We start from the raw sequence: 16,279 nt of genomic DNA on the forward strand, positions 1-16,279 counted from the left end.
CAAATAAACATTTCAAAATGAAAACTGAATTGCCTGAAACCTTGAAAACCTCTTTGATTCGCTCTCGTAAAACTCTCTGAATAAAATAAAGTCCTAAAGTTCAAAGTCAGATGGCAAATAGTGAACAAAATAAAAACATAAAATATCTTAAGAAAACATTTAAATAATTTTTTAAAAGAAAGAAAGTAAAAGAAATACAAAGTGTTGCCCTCCAACAGTCGATTCAGAGTGCCTCCATATAAACAGGCAGGATAAGTTGTATACAGCAGTCTATGCAGTTGCTAAACAAAGTCAGTGTGCTGCTAACGGAAATATGAATCCACGTGATGCGTTTGATTTTCCGTGCTTCATGTGGATTTTTTTTATGTCTGCAAAAGTGTTGTGTGTGTCATTTCATGTTAAGCTGTGTTAAAATTAGAGAGCTTCTAAAGACAATTAGAGAACTGCCGCATAATGAAGTGTATCTGTACAAATATATATCAGACTTACACTCCCAGAAAACATCTAATTATGTGCAATCATTATTTTACATGCTGCTGCAACGAAAACATCTTTCAATTGTCTTGATTAATAAAGTATATATTATTTTATCTTGTCTTTACTAATTATGAGTTGCTGACACATCCCCAAAATAACACGTTTTTAAAATTTAAAGTAACTTGTTGATTTTTGTAATTTATCTCCTGGGAAATGAAACGTTCCTAATGTGCGGATATTTTCTGCTCCAAAGAAGATGACACTGATCAAACAGGTGCTTGTGTTAATATTAGGGCTGGGACTTTAACGCGTTAATTAAGATGAATTAATTACACAAAAATTAACGCATTTTAATCGCACTTATTTTTGTACCGCGGAACGTTTCTCACTGGATGAGTTTCAGGGGTACCGATTATACTGGAGCACCAACTAACGTTCATGACTTCAGACAATTCTCATATCACCGCGGCACATCAAGCCTCAAGTATCACCTCAATGCAAAACATATAGCAGCTAGCGTGGAAGCTAGCGTGGACGTTAGCCCGACTCGGAGTACAAGGACCCACACCCAATTCGCGTTGATCAAACAGTGGCCTATGCAACAGAGAGATTTTATTTTTCATCAGGATATTGGAAGAATAGGAGGGATTGAGGTCAATCACTGGCACTTTTTTATTTTATTTTAAATGGTACACTTTATGTTGAACTATTTATTATGTAGTTGGTGCAACTGGCACTTTATGTTGAACTGTTTATTGTTTTGGCCAAGGTTATTGAGAGAGTTGGACTGAAATTGATTAGATTTTTTAAATCAACTGTTGGTAAATCAACAAAGTCTGTTATGGCCTCTGAAGCAACAGAGAGATGTTTTCTAATAGTCAGGGTTTCCAATGTTCTGAATGTACTTGAAAGTATTGTGTTATACTTAAAAAACTAAGTGTTATAGTTTACAGAAGGTCTACCTACCTATAGGCTACCTGAATCTCTGAAATGTACTATATTCCTAAATATGCTATTGCTACACTTTATGGCAAAAATTTCACTTTTCTGTTGGTCTTGGTTAAGTACCATCTTGAACAAAATAAACAATGTTTTGTTGCTTAAGCTTATGTATTCAGTCATTATTCAATGGTATACTAAAATCCATGTGAAAAAAATTGCTTCTCACTGTTCTCAGGTCAAATATTTATATGCGATTAAATGCAATTAATTAATTACAAAGCCTGTAATTAATTAGATTAATTTTTTTAATCGAGTCCCGGCCCTAGTTAATATTGATGTTGATCAGTACCGGCAGACTGTCAGGGGGTTACGATCTGGTGCTTGGGACCTGATGTGAATGGCAACATATGCTGACAGTGGCATGGAGATTGAGCCCAAGCTCATGGTGTGAATGAGCCTCATGCTGTCTGCATCATAGAAGGAGAGCATCTTGGATGTGCAGTTCAGGTAAATACCAATCTTTCGAGGTACGTCTCCAAATTCGAGTACCGTGCTTACATTTTTACTGCAGGTAACATATTTTTGACTTTCATATTTCAGGAAATTATCTTCTATTCCAAGTTTCCAAAAGACCCTATGTCCTACATCTATTTCCCAGTAATGCTGCCCTGAAGTGAACTGAGGATTTGTATGGATGACAAGTTCTGCTTCAGAAGAAGGAATAGTAGTAGCTGTTTGGTAACCCTGGAAACTATGTATGCGTATCTGCCCCGACATACAATTGTGGGGGCGGTCATAATTGACTCCACAACTGGAACAATATACTGCTAACTGCTTGATGTTGGCAAACAAACTCTGTCCGTCCTCAGATAGAGTTATATCTGAACTGTTGCTTTGCAGAGAGAGCAGCTCTTCCCGAGGCTTGATCACCTGAAGCATCTCTTTCCACATGAAGAACTGCAGGTGGCTTTCATAGGGATCAAAACACAGTGAGTCATTCACCACTTGCAGACCTTTGGCTCTGGACCTGAGAGCGTCCTCTGGAGTCATCTTGCTGCTGCCCTCAGACCAGCTCTTTAAGAGACTTCCTGCATCTCCAGTTTTCAGAACAGACTTTAGCTTTTGCTCCAGCTCTCTGCTCTCAGAAAGAGCTTGTTCTATAGCATTTAGGTTATTGCTCATTTTCTCAACAGCTTCTTCCTCTTTGTATTTCAACTCTTTCTTTATCTCCTTTTCCCTCTTTCTCAGAAAGTCGTGCATTTCCTTAAACTCCCTTTGGATTTGGGCGGTCAGCTGCTGAGACTTTGCTTTGGTTTTTGTTAATTCTTCTCCCTGACTTTTGGCTAAGCTCTCTGTAGCAAGAATATCAACACTGAAGTTCTCCATTCCCTTCTCCAACTCCTGCCTGAGAGATGCGACGGCTTCTTTGATTGGTTTGAACTTGTGTCCTTCGTGCTTCTCCCCATCTCGGCATATGATACAAGCTAACTGCTGATCTGTGACGCAGAACAGTTTCAGCTTTTCTTCATGCTCTGGGCACATCTCAGCCGCCTGTGGAAAAAAGAGTTCTTTAATAAATGCAGGTTGAATGAAACATATGTTAATGACCTGCATCTCCCCGACCAGCTTATAAACTACAAAAACCACACATCTTGCCCAGTATATTTGTCTAATATCTAGTCAGAATATGTCTTGAAACTAGCTATTTGTGTTGCACGGTGTACCGATACTAAGGTACCGCGATACCCTGCCGTTAAAAAACGTTACGAAAAATATCTGGTTTGAAAAAAAGCACAATAATTACATTTAAGATGGTTTCCCTTTTTTAAGAAAAAATGGGATGGCAAACAAAGGGATGGTTTGGAAATGCGAAATCGAAATTCTTGACTTGGTATCGGTATTGAAACCAAAATGTTCGTTTCGTGACAACACTACTTGATATAAGACATAATAACTTTAGAAGTAACACTGCAGTGAGATATCAGGTCTTGTTTTTAGACAATGCATCATCTTGTTAATTCAAAAAAATCTTATTTTGAGTTGTATCTCAGATGAATATTTATTTACATATTTATTGGAAAATCACAACATCAGAAAACACAACACTTTTGAGCATTTGCGGGATATTTTGTAACCCAAAATGTCCTGATTCTGGTCAAATATAGTTCAAAATGAGTTCTCCCTGCTAATTACATGATCTGATTTATCTAAATATTAGGGCTGGGACTTTAACGTGTTAATTAAGATTAATTAATTACACAAAAATTAACGCATTTTAATCGCACTTATTTTTGCACCGCGGAACGTTTCTCACTGGATGAGTTTCAGGGGTACCGATTATACTGGAGCACCAACTAACGTTCATGACTTCAAACAACAACAAACCACAGTGAACAATAGTCAAACATGAACGAAGAAGCTGATGAGACCGCTTTGGTTGGCCCCGTGGATGGGACATTTTGTTTTAAAAAACGGACGGATGGAAGCGTCGATAAGAGCACGGTTGTTTGCAAATTATGCAAAAAGGAATTTGCATATCACCGCAGCACATCAAGCCTCAAGTATCACCTCAATGCAAAACATATAGCAGCTAGCGTGGAAGCTAGCGTGGATGTTAGCCCGACTCGGAGTACAAGGACCCACACCCAATTCGCGTTGATCAAACAGTGGCCTATGCAACAGAGAGATTTTATTTTTCATCAGGATATTGGAAGAATAGGAGGGATTGAGGTCAATCACTGGAACTTTTTTATTTTATTTTAAATGGTACACTTTATGTTGAACTATTTATTACGTTGTTGGTGCAACTGGCACTTTATGTTGAACTGTTTATTGTTTTGGCCAAGGTTATTGAGAGAGTTGGACTGAAATTGATTAGATTTTTTAAATCAACTGTTGGTAAATCAACAAAGTCTGTTATGGCCTCTGAAGCAACAGAGAGATGTTTTCTAATAGTCAGGGTTTCCAATGTTCTGAATGTACTTGAAAGTATTGTGTTATACTGAAAAAACAAAGTGTTATAGTTTACAGAAGGTCTACCTACCTATAGGCTACCTGAATCTCTGAAATGTACTATATTCCTAAATATGCTATTGCTACACTTTATGGCAAAAATTGCACTTTTCTGTTGGTCTTGGTTAAGTACCATCTTGAAAAAAATAAACAATGTTTTGTTGCTTAAGCTTATGTATTCAGTCATTATTCAATGGTATACTAAAATCCATGTGAAAAAAATTGCTTCTCACTGTTCTCAGGTCAGATATTTATATGTGATTAAAAATGCGATTAATTGCGATTAATTAATTACAAAGCCTCTAATTAATTAGATTAATTTTTTTAATTGAGTCCCGGCCCTACTTAATATCCCTTCTTATTTCAAGAAATCTTACCAAGCTAATTCTCACTTGTTCTAATGGCAGATTGTTGCATTATTTCAAGTGAAACACCTCGTTTTCATTATTTTGTTTTTGGAGCAGCATTTTTTCCAGTGTTAACAATATATTTGATAAATCTTGATTAGTTCTGTTTATTGCACCACCTTTGTTCCAGTCTTGTATCTTGTTTAGTGTGCACGTTGTGCCGAGTCTGAAAGTTGCTTCACCCTGACTGAATGTTGCATCATTCATCACTGTTGTTTTACATTTGAGGCCTGTACTACGAAGCAGGATGTTGGGTTAGCGGGGTAACTTCAGGGTTACGTTTGAGTTTTAAGACCCTGGTTCACTTCTTACCGGGGTACACATCAACATGGTAACTTATACTGTGAGAAAATCGTGTTTGTTAGGGTTAGTTAAGCCGGATAACTAAAAGATATCCAGGGTCTGGTGAACTGGCTTCGTCGTACAGGCCTCAGGGGAACAACACTAACCTGCTGATCTCTTAAAGACAAGCATACGTTCTTTCAGTAGGGAGCTATCCTAGCATGCACAAACAAATCAATAACTCATTTAATGACTGCACTTCACTTGAAAATATTCGCAGGATTCAAACTATGATCCATGTAATTGACATATCAGAATAGCTCTTTACCAAGTAGGTTTACTCATACGAGGAATTGGCCTTTGTATAAATGGTGCATACAAAGACAGAACGAAGAATACATAGCAAAATAGTATTATTAGTAGTACTCCTATAATAGTGTTATTATAACACTAATATTTCATCCTATAGCTACAGTGGGTTTAGAACACCCACAAGTGAGTGTAAGTGAGAACCAGCAACATACCTCAGCCTTGGCCTTCTCAGAGAGGCTTTTCAATATCAGGCTGGTGGGCAGACATCCCCCCTCTGGAGGAACAGCTTCCCCACACTGCGGACAATAGAGCTGTGAACTCACACCGTCTGGAATACATCCTCTGCAGAAAGCGTGTCCACAGGGAAGATTCACTGGATCTGTGAAGAAAGTGTGACAGACAGGACAAGTCAAATCTTCGGAGTAAGAACCAGACGCCATGGTTTCTGCTCTGCCTCACTGAACTAAACCTTAAGTTTCACTTTCCTGTAAAGCCACACCTCATGTATCACTCATTTTAGAGATTTGTTGTAACAGGACCCTCTAGTGGTAGCAGGTGGACATTGCTACCTGGTCTCTATATACTGAGATTCAAGATTCAAGCTTCTTCCATTCATTTATCCACCATGTTTGCGAGTAAGCGCAATGCACCCTGGAAACACGGAATCCTTTTCAAAAATAGATGCGCTTCCTCTGCTTCTTCTTCTTCGTTGGTGTTTTACGGCTGTTTGCTTCAACAGTGTTGCATCACTGCCTCCGTCTGGATTTTACTGTTTCTCACACTTTTGTAAAGTCTTTCCACCAGACCAGACATTCTTAAAAAACGTGCTTTCTCCAAAATCTATTGACATGTAATTAGACTTTTTCCAATACTTCTTATTTTATTTTACATTTTGTATTTTATTCTATATGTCGCATTGTTGGAGGAGCTCAGGTCAGAAGAATGTCATTGCCATCTCTACACTGTACCTTATGTGCGTATGACAATAAAACCGTTGAATCTTGAATTGAATCATGGGGCGTCACTTTATTAGAAAAAGGGGTGGAGACTATTTCTCCAGATTTAACATCAGCACAGCAGAAGATTAAAGATATTCCTCTCCTGGGTGTTCAACCTAAAACACCTGCATGAAAACCCAACTGCATAAACCTCTGGACCACCAGTGTGTTTTTAAAATAATTAATGCCAAACTACAGGTCTTGTTGTGATTTGATTTAGAGTGAATTTGTACCTTTGTGCAAACAACGAGCACACAGGTTTTGAGGACAGAACATGGCATAAGTAAAAAATAAATAAACGGATAAATACAGGAAAATAATCATGGATAAATACATGTGGAAATAAATACAGGAATAAAAAAAGAAATAATAAATACTGAAATTAATGTATACATTAAAAAATTAAAGTTGAGAATAATACAGAACACACATTATTATATATATTTAATGTATTTCTTACATTTATTTTCATTTACATTTATAGATTAATGAAGTTCTGTCTTTGTGTTTCACATGATGTTGTTCTGCTTGGTCGCCTTGTATTCTGTGGATAAGACAACCTTTATAACAAAATTACTTTCAGTTGTTCTGAAGGTTTCAACAAGTGTCTTTAACAATATCTTTGAGCTGCTCTCATATTTAATTTCACTTCCTCTGACCAGTCCCCTTTTATTTGGAAGCTTTGTGTCAAGTTGTACACAGTGCAAGGAGAAACACTTCTCCCTTCAAGGGGAATTTTTTTAAAAAGCTTACAGCACCGGGAATTTCCAGTATATTCATGTTCTGTATTAACCTTAAAGCCCCCTGAGACAAAACTACAATTTGTCATATTGGGCTGAATAAATAAACTTTGATGACTTTTATTGATGGATTTGGCGGAAGAAGTACACTTCTCTTCAGAGCCCTCAAGAACCAGATATATACGTTTATTAGCGTCACAAATGGTGTCGCTATTAAAGGTTTTGCTTCTACCTAAAACTCAGTAAAAGGAGTGTAATGGATGTTATTTCTAACAGATTTGAGATTTTTGATTTGAAGCTCTTCTCCACTGTAGCAGTGAGATAACGCACACATTTAACAAGCAGCACAATATACACTAGGTTAAATCAACATGATAACTCAACAAGTCCACCTACTCATACGACCATTCTGCCAAATGGGTTACTAACACTTATTTTGAGTGCTGATAATACTTCAGTACAATCCGAACGGCTGCTCTGTCTATTCAAGACTACACACTGGTGCGTTGATCTGCTGCCACCTCCTGGTCACCATGCAGCGGTACAGCTTGGTGAACAGAATTGTCGAAAAAACCAAAGCATGTTCAGTAAATTCTACATAAAGATAATTAACGTATATTTTTAAATACAGAATTATTTGGAACAAGCTCCACATCCACACTCATCAACCAACACATTCTACCCAAAATAAAACACATCACACAAAGTTCTGGTCAAGATCTTGTATTAGTTTTTGCAAACAATCTGTGATATGTACATGGAGGATTGTTCATTTCCCAATGACTGAATGAAACACGTAGGATTAAAAAGTACTGACAATCAAAGAATGAATAGTTATTCATATTTTCAGTACAGACTTGTCAGGTCTTTCAAGGTTTATAATTAAAAGAACAAACCTTAATCGACTGCTAAAATGAGTAAAAGTCTGGGGAAAGCACCTGAATGTCAGACGGCTATGCCCCACATAAAAAGTCAAAGGTAACAGTATGATCTTTAGAATATCTGACAAAGGAAAACAATCAAATACAAATTGTAAAAACCCACAGATCACCTCTATAAGAATGCACACCAAACTATGAGTTTGAAATAAAGATACACATATTTTTTTTTTAAAGTAATGTACAAGACAAGAGCAGGCGGTAGCGTTACTCCGTTCCACACAGGACGGTGAGGCGATTCTGTCAAGAAGGGAAATAAACAATGATGAGAACCAAAAGCATGTGCATACATCTCCCCTCTCATACATTGAATGTTGAGGTGAAACAGTTCCATAGTGACATTACGTAAGGGATGAATATACCTTCAGCTGACGAATGCTCCTCAGAGCGGTTTCATCCAGCAGAGACAGATCCACAGAGTCCATCTGGCTGGCCAATAGCTGAACACTCTGCAGAGACATCACATTACAGATCAGAAGTCAGAATAACATTGGGTTGTACGATTTGGAACAAATAACTGATGGTGATTATTTCGACTGATATTGCAGTTATGATTCACGATAGAGAGGATTCATCATTTTGATCATTATTCTCATCATCATTGAAAGATATATTTGTAATGATCACGTGTGATAAAAAGGATCTATCAAACAAACGTACTTTAGTAGGTCTGTAAAATACGATTTTTAAGGCGGGGACATCTATCCAGCACCAACATCTTTAGTTCAGAATAATATTGACACATATTTGAACGGTCACAAATATCGCCGACTTGCAATTATAATATAACAATGTGCTCATCTAGAAATACATGACGTTCCTCAGTGTTGTATTGTCGTGGAGTTTCCTTGTAATTATGACTGAGAATGACAAAATAAACTAATATTTTCGACAAGTCTGATTATTAAATATAAATAAAGATTTAACTTTAATCGACAAGATGTGAAAAATCACAATGTTGAAGTTCTGACAACTGTTAGCAAGCAGTCGTCTTGATGCCTGAACCTCTAGACCGTATGGACCCAGTGAGAGAGGGGAAAGGCGGCCCTCTGTTCTTCACAGCAGGTGGTCAGGGATTACACAGCGCACTTGGAAATATAATAATGTCCTTCAGGATCCAAAAGTCTAAGCTCACCTCTCCGTTGCCGATGGGGACGATGATGACGATGTCTTCATTATTTCCTTCTGCGATGGGAGAGCCGTTGATTGAGATGCTGTATGCCCTCTCTTTGTGGTGGGGATTCCTCACAGCGGGGTTCTTGGGAAGTCTGAGCAAATAAGGATTTAACGGTGAGCAGTTTGGAAGCCTGTGTGTAATCTCTTTGAGTTAAAAGTAGATCCAAGAGAGTCAAAATGTCACTCGTAGCCCCATTAGAGCGGCATTTAAAACTAGGAAAGAACAAGAAATGTTGACTGAGTGACTGAAACTTGGGTGCGCGTCCCGATGCTAACATTAGCCTCGCTGAGTAAGTATTAATAGCATTAGTTGTATTGTCAAGGTACAACAAAGAATATCCATTCATTTGAAGTTTATCCATTACATTTTTGGATGTTTGTACCACATTCCTGGATCGTTTCTGAACATCTTTAGATTACCACTGGGTTTCGTTAACGACCGACAATATTGTGCTGCATTATTGCTTCTAAGTAAAAAACTGTAACTCCAATCAGCTAAACATTCTACCCAGAGTATTTAGGATACCAGATGATCACCAGGGCCCAGGAGTTCAACACTTTTAATCCCTATCTGATCAGATCTGGATTTTGGGGAGTTCAAAACCAAAAAACAGGATTAGGATCACTTTCATATCCGATCAGATCAGGAAATCCGATCCAAGCTTTAATCTGGATCAAATCTTCAAAATGGGTAGTTCAAACCAACAACACAGGATTGGGATCAGTTTGATCCCAACAAACTGGATCATCCTGATCCCACCAGAGGGGTGGATTCCCAGTGGATTACCAGAGCAAAATGTACTCTACAATTTATTTTAAAATATGTTTCAATTTAAATAAGATGGCAAAGTTTGTTAACTGAAATAATACACCATTTTTAGCCTTCATGGGAAATACATTTTATTTTTCATTTTTTGGTCACGTTTGTAGTGGCCTATTTTGTTTTCAACCAAATGTTGATGACATAAATGTTTATGCTCATAAAAGTGTAACAGCAAAGATTTTCAATCACAAATGTAATTTATAGATTAAAGTAAAAATATCTTCAACAAAAAAAAAGTCCATCATCTGTCATCACCTTTCAAATAAAAAAATATAATTAAACATTATAGATGTCTCTGCAATGTGGTCTCTTGTCTTCCTTGTATTATTTTTCATGTCCACTAGGTGGCGATCGGTAGGATTAAAGCACTGATATTCAGGATCTAGTCATCTTGAAAAATCGTAATCTGGATCAGGCTGATCCTATCCTGAATTGCTTTGAACTCCAGGGACAAAATTTGGCCGATTTGTCTGATCCTGGATCACAAAAAGTTTTGAACTCCTGGACCCTGATGACTCTCGCGTTTGCTATATGTGTAAGTCCGTTTGATTAAATTAGTATGTCGGTGCGGCCGTGACACATTTCCCTACATTATGATCACCAAATTATGTATGAAGAGTGAAAATTGTGGCCATCCGAGTAATAGTTGGAAGAAAAATACTCTTCAGATTGTACAGCTCCTCCCCCCTCCAGCCGTGATGTCACTCTAATGCTGCGTTCACACCGGACGCGATGAGATTTTGGGGGCGGCGCGATTACATGAAAATTCAATGCAAAGATGCGAATTCGCTCCGGTGGCGTGTTTGAGGCGATTGAAGTCGGCGTGTAATGTGTATTACAATTACATCACGGTCAAATGTTCATTTTGTTGTAGTTGTAGCCCCCTAGCCACCGCGTCTTGTTTGAATGATGCGAGTAAACGCAGATGACAGCCGCGGTGAAACTCAAGCGTTTTTAGTTGTGAACGCAGCACGAGTCTTAACGAGCTCTCCCATACACACCCATTATAAAATGTGATCAGTGTGACAGTTTCACAAAACATAAGCTGTAAAAGATATCCGATTAGTCTAATAAAGTCCATCGTCTCGAGAACCGTTTGAACTTGTAATTGTTCTACGTTTCAGTGTGCGATATCTGTAGGGGGTCAAAGTGGGGTGTTTTTGAGCATTCTCCTATGGGGCAAAGGATCACAGTTTTCGGCGATGTGCGTTTCGTGTCAATGCTGCCGGACGAGCAGCATGACAATATTTGTGGCGCAAGAAGGAGAATAAGATGAGATAAGTATGTTGAATACTATACTGTGTGTGGCTTCGACCAGTCAAACAGAATTAGCAACATTGCTATGAGAACAAGTCTCTAATGGCCACATAATGTAAAACCTTAATCTACCTGCAGATAAGAACTACAAAACCCAAACCGTTTTAAAAGTTATATTGGGATTTGATTGAATAGTTATGATGTTTATTTGCCTGTTTTCTTAAAAATAACAACTAGCCTAACAGTTAAGAGCATAACAGTATAGGCATTTCACAATGTACAATACTGAATATAGCACATCAAAAGCAAGGAGTAACAGTTGGATAAAGGTTTTATTCATCTCTTCATATACAGTAGGTTGAGGGAGGCGTTTAAACCCAACCAGCAGACTGCCCTTATGCAGAATTTGATTGATGCCAATATCAGATTTACGCTCAACAGGTAACGAGACAGCAGGGACAATATTATTATGCATTTTTAAATGCAGCTTTTACTATGAAGCCTGCTTACCTGGGATCAAAGCGTGGGGTAATGAGGGGCGTGGCTCCCATCATCAGAGAATAATTCCTTTTCTTTGCAGGATTGACAAATGGCTTCCTGCTCAATCTGAAACCAGACAGAGACAACTTAGTATGACATAAGTTTATCCATTACATTTTTGGATGTTTGTACCACATTCCTGGATCGTTTCTGAACATCTTTAGATTACCACTGGGTTTAGTTAACGACCGACAATATTGTGCTGCATTATTGCTTCTAAGTAAAAAACTGTAACTCCAATCAGCTAAACATTCTACCCAGAGTATTTAGGATACCAGATGATCACCAGGGCCAAGGAGTTCAACACTTTTAATCCCTATCTGAACAGATCAGATTTGGATTTTGCGGAGTTCAAAACCAAAAAACAGGATTAGGATCACTTTCATATCTGATCAGATCAGGAAATCCAATCCAAGCTTTAATCTGGTCTCTTGTCTTCCTTGTATTATTTTTCATGTCCACTAGATGGCGATCGGTAGGATTAAAGCACTGATATTCAGGATCTAGTCATCTTGAAAAATCGTAATCTGGATCAGGCTGATCCTATCCTGAATTGCTTTGAACTCCAGGGACAACATCTGGCCGACTTGTCTGATCCTGGATCACAAAAAAAAAATGGGATTTCAAATTTCATGACATAATTGCCAACCAGATGTGCAAAAGCTTAAAGAAATAAGGGCTGGACCAGATGTGAGAGCAATATTGCTATTCAGTATAAAAGAGGTTCAGATAATCCGTTGTATTCATTATACACAAGCATTAAATACTTCTATAGTTTGACCAACACAACAAAGATGATGAACATATACATTTGTTTAAAATATTTTACGAAACAATTGGAAGGGGGGAAATGGCGTTCTTTACAAAGCACTGTATTTTTAAATGATATTGATCATTTTGCCCAAAAAGAGATTAAGAACCACTTTACCCTCTGACCGTCAGGGCCTTTGCTCTCTTTGATGTGGTTGGAGGTTTCCTTGCTGCTTTCGCCTGAATTAGGAACAAGCCGTTAAACACCAGAGTGACTGAACATTGCACACAAAGGACATTCCATAGCAACCACCCACTCTCCATATTTATATCAACGATGTTCTCAAACACTCAGCTGGGTGTATTGTATGCTTGCTTAAACCAAAATCATCGATTACCTTCCGTGTTGTGCCCGAGGGGTTTTCATCTTCCGAAGTGGATTTAGCTGATATATTTGTTGCTGTGGGTTGAAGACAAAATAGTTGTGATTAAATCAACTTCAAACATTTAGTTATTGAATTAAAAATAGTTCAAATGTAAACCAACATTTTTTTTTGACATGCCTTTTTTGACTGATTGGAAAAGGGCTGGATTGTTCTCGGCCACAATGCTCTCAGCAATAGCAGCTTCCTCTTCTCTCTGTTGGACACATTTATTAAGAACTGAATGAGTGTTTAATAGAGAAAGAGGTGAGTCTAAACATGTCAAAGAGAAACTGAACCTGCAAATCCATGATATAATAAGTAAAACAATCAACTTACACTAACGTTCGCCACTTCTGGTGACTTTGGTTTCTCAGATTCTGCAAAGAAGGAAACATTTATTTAATAAAGTTGCAATGATAAAAACAATGAATGTAACACCAGTGCATATCATACGATCGTTTAACATGTTCAAGGAGTGGAAAACACCAGATTAGCAGTATTCCACATTTCGTAAATTGGGATTTTGGTTTGGTTGGACTAATATCCAACTGTTTTTGTAAACTCACTGAGTTGTTCCATCCATGGCATTTGGCGGAGAGTCTTTGGGAGCTTAATGAGTGCCATGTTGTAGCCTTTGTCCACATCTTTCAGCCGATGGTTGAGCTTCTCTTTCATCCGACCCACTATGACCTTCACTGTGAAACATAAAATAGTTTTAGCTTACTTCACTAGTTTATAAAGAAGCTAACATTGTCTCAACATTGACAAACTACAACTTTAAAATTTGCCCAGATGTAAGAAAATGAACCAGTAAAGATAGTCTTATACTATATTATCCTGATTGATCAATAACATAAGCAGATTTCATTTATTGTACTGGCATATATGTTAACAAAAGATTAAAAAAGGTATTGCCTTACAGCAAGGTCTGAGGTATAGATAAGAAAGGAGAGAAGTTTATTTTCAACTTTGCCGTGTCAGGGCAAGTACAAACCATGACCTACATTTTGTAATGACTTAATAACATAGAAACATTCAGAAAATAATTATTATCCATTGTTTTGTGTCAATATTTTAGTCTCCTTCGTAATGGAAAAGGGGGGGTTCAAACACATGTAAAAAAACATTTAACGAATCTTAGTGGGCTATTAGGAGCATTTCAATCTGCCAGGTTAAAATATAAAATAACATTTGAAAGTAGATGCACTCCGCAACATACAGCAAGCCTGTCAGGGATTGCCATGAACAACTATTGAAATTGCAGTGTAAAATACGTGAAATATAATCACCCTCGCCGTCGAAGTCCTTCAGCAAGTGTTCTAGCTTATTATCCGTCTTGGAGCTATTTTTCCTTCTTTTTTTCCTGGGAGCCATGTCTGCATCGATAGGTAGCGGAAACAAACAAAGTAAATGAAACCACGCTTGACAACACGAGACAGTACTAAATATTACCGAGTTACAAAGTTTGGCTTTACTATATCAGTTACGTCAAATTGTTATAACTACAACGAGTGTTTTGCAAATAAATATAATAAACCGCTATGATAACGTCACTTGTTATGTTACTTAGTTAGCGAGGTTACTCTGTTACCTCGCAATTTGGCAGACTTCCTTAAATGTCAGCTTCTTTCCCACGCACAAACATTTGTTAACAACCCTCTTAATAATCCCTTTTGGTCATGGCGACCTCGTTTTATAATTATTTGTCTCTCATCCTTCTTCACACAGCCGTTTTTAAATGTCTGCGCGACTCCTTGTGCGCGGCGGGAGGAGGGGCCAGGTGTCAAGTCAGCCAATTAAAATTCGTGTATGCTTTGCGTCTTGAAAAATGTTTCTCGACCAATCACAGCAGCAAACGTCAGTGTTTACATCAGCAGGACGGAAATGGATACAGGCATGGTAGAAACACGGGTAGAAATGTGATTTGACCTAGCAGCTAATATTGCCTTAATTTTTAAGGGTTATACATATCATATTCAAGGAGCACGTCAATCTGAAACGGGCTAACATAATTTTAGGATCTGTTCATTTTACATTTAAATGTTGTGGTCAACTGTCTTAAATCAACACCTCTGAAATGTCCAAACCTACGCTACTTTCACTCCATCAAGCATTGTGGAAATGCTTCCAGAATCTTGAAAACAACCAGAAAGTATTACATAAATGTAGTGGTGTCAAAGTACACGATTCACGTTAGAGTTGTAATGGAGTAGAATTAATGTTACACAAGTACAGTACTTGAGTTAATCGACTAGTTACTTTACACCACTGACAACGGCTGTAACTGTCAGAGGTACAGGGTCTCCAGGTTCAGCTGTGGCTCTCCAATCAGTCTGCGAGACCCCTTTAACATCTGAGTTACAGAGTTGCTGCTCTTTAACCCTGTAAGGCCCACTGTTGTAATTCTACAAAGTTACTAGCTATCCTAAACAAGTCAGTAAATGTTTTGTTTTTTAAAGACTACATTTACATATTCAATAGGTCCTTTTGTTCAGCCTCACAATGCTATTGGGTAGTAAATGTGTAGGTGCTGCCCTCTAGCCATACACTCACAAAACTTCCGAATCTTCAAACGAGCAACATTTTGTCAGATTCAAGTTAGTAAAATGCCTCAAATATTTGTTTTGTGATTATTACAATGTGTAGAACATGTACATATTTAGTTATTGTGGAATACTTTCATCAAATGTGATTTTGAGCAGCTTATGTCTTTGTTGTAATATTACAACACTGGATCAGTGTGGTAGTCAAAATAGAAAATGCACCTGTCATGGAGATTGCCCTTCTCATATGTTCACATATGGAAATAAAACAAAAATATAAATATGATGTCTCTGATAATTCACTATAACTAAGTTCTAAGATGCGTCCTCTGTTAAGATTTTTGAATTAAGACCAGAAATGAATAAATTAATACATTATTTCTGATAGCAGTATGTGAAATTATATCTCGAGCAATATTTTTAAACTACTTGTAACTTATCAGTTAATTAGTTACAACAATTAATTAAACTCTTCTCTGGTTCTGGCAGGAACAGTTCTTTCTGAAATGCATTGGGACACTTGAATGTAACCCTTTTAGTATGATAATTAGCCTGTTATCATGAGCCAGACAGCATTGTGTGACTTGTTGAACTGGTTTACCTGCATGTATGGGTGTAGGTATTCCTTTTATTATGATAATAGGCAGCATTGTGTGA

General features: G+C 37.6%; 2 protein-coding genes across 3 annotated transcripts; both read right to left on the reverse strand.

Annotated features, from left to right (window-relative positions):
• Positions 1 to 6: 6 nt before the first annotated feature.
• On the reverse strand, positions 7 to 5,918 carry LOC307024433 (nuclear factor 7, brain-like). The gene is made up of 2 exons (XM_079658516.1): positions 5,645 to 5,918; positions 7 to 2,970 (listed from the first exon to the last, which is right to left on the reverse strand). The coding sequence occupies exons 1-2, from the start codon at positions 5,870 to 5,872 to the stop codon at positions 1,762 to 1,764; spliced, it is 1,437 nt and encodes a 478-aa protein (XP_079514642.1). The 5' UTR covers positions 5,873 to 5,918; the 3' UTR covers positions 7 to 1,761.
• A 1,959-nt stretch (positions 5,919 to 7,877) lies between these two features.
• Positions 7,878 to 14,854, reverse strand: LOC307028114 (borealin-like). 2 transcript variants are annotated; one of them, XM_079662901.1, is made up of 11 exons: positions 14,671 to 14,854; positions 14,369 to 14,455; positions 13,646 to 13,774; positions 13,416 to 13,456; positions 13,222 to 13,293; positions 13,053 to 13,115; positions 12,833 to 12,894; positions 11,875 to 11,970; positions 9,244 to 9,376; positions 8,471 to 8,557; positions 7,878 to 8,348 (listed from the first exon to the last, which is right to left on the reverse strand). In XM_079662901.1, the coding sequence occupies exons 2-11, from the start codon at positions 14,451 to 14,453 to the stop codon at positions 8,316 to 8,318; spliced, it is 801 nt and encodes a 266-aa protein (XP_079519027.1). In that variant the 5' UTR covers positions 14,454 to 14,455; positions 14,671 to 14,854; the 3' UTR covers positions 7,878 to 8,315. The 2 variants fall into 2 exon arrangements, with proteins under 2 accessions (XP_079519027.1, XP_079519026.1); XM_079662900.1 differs by having other exon boundaries at positions 13,053 to 13,114; positions 13,218 to 13,293.
• Positions 14,855 to 16,279: the final 1,425 nt, after the last annotated feature.

Source organism: Notothenia rossii, assembly GCF_949606895.1.
Source record: "Notothenia rossii genome assembly, chromosome: 1".
Taxonomy (NCBI): Eukaryota; Metazoa; Chordata; class Actinopteri; order Perciformes; family Nototheniidae; genus Notothenia; species Notothenia rossii.

Coding starts and splice junctions, on each gene's coding strand:
- LOC307024433 (XM_079658516.1), bottom strand. CDS start 5,872: ATGGCGTCTGGTTCTTACTCCGAAGATTTGACTTGTCCTGTCTGTCAC. Junction 2,971..5,644: donor CTGAGAAGGCCAAGGCTGAG/GTATGTTGCTGG, acceptor TTTTTTCCACAG/GCGGCTGAGATGTGCCCAGA.
- LOC307028114 (XM_079662900.1), bottom strand. CDS start 14,453: ATGGCTCCCAGGAAAAAAAGAAGGAAAAATAGCTCCAAGACGGATAAT. Junction 13,775..14,368: donor GAAGGACTTCGACGGCGAGG/GTGATTATATTT, acceptor TATGTTTCACAG/TGAAGGTCATAGTGGGTCGG. Junction 8,349..8,470: donor GGAGCATTCGTCAGCTGAAG/GTATATTCATCC, acceptor CCTTCTTGACAG/AATCGCCTCACCGTCCTGTG.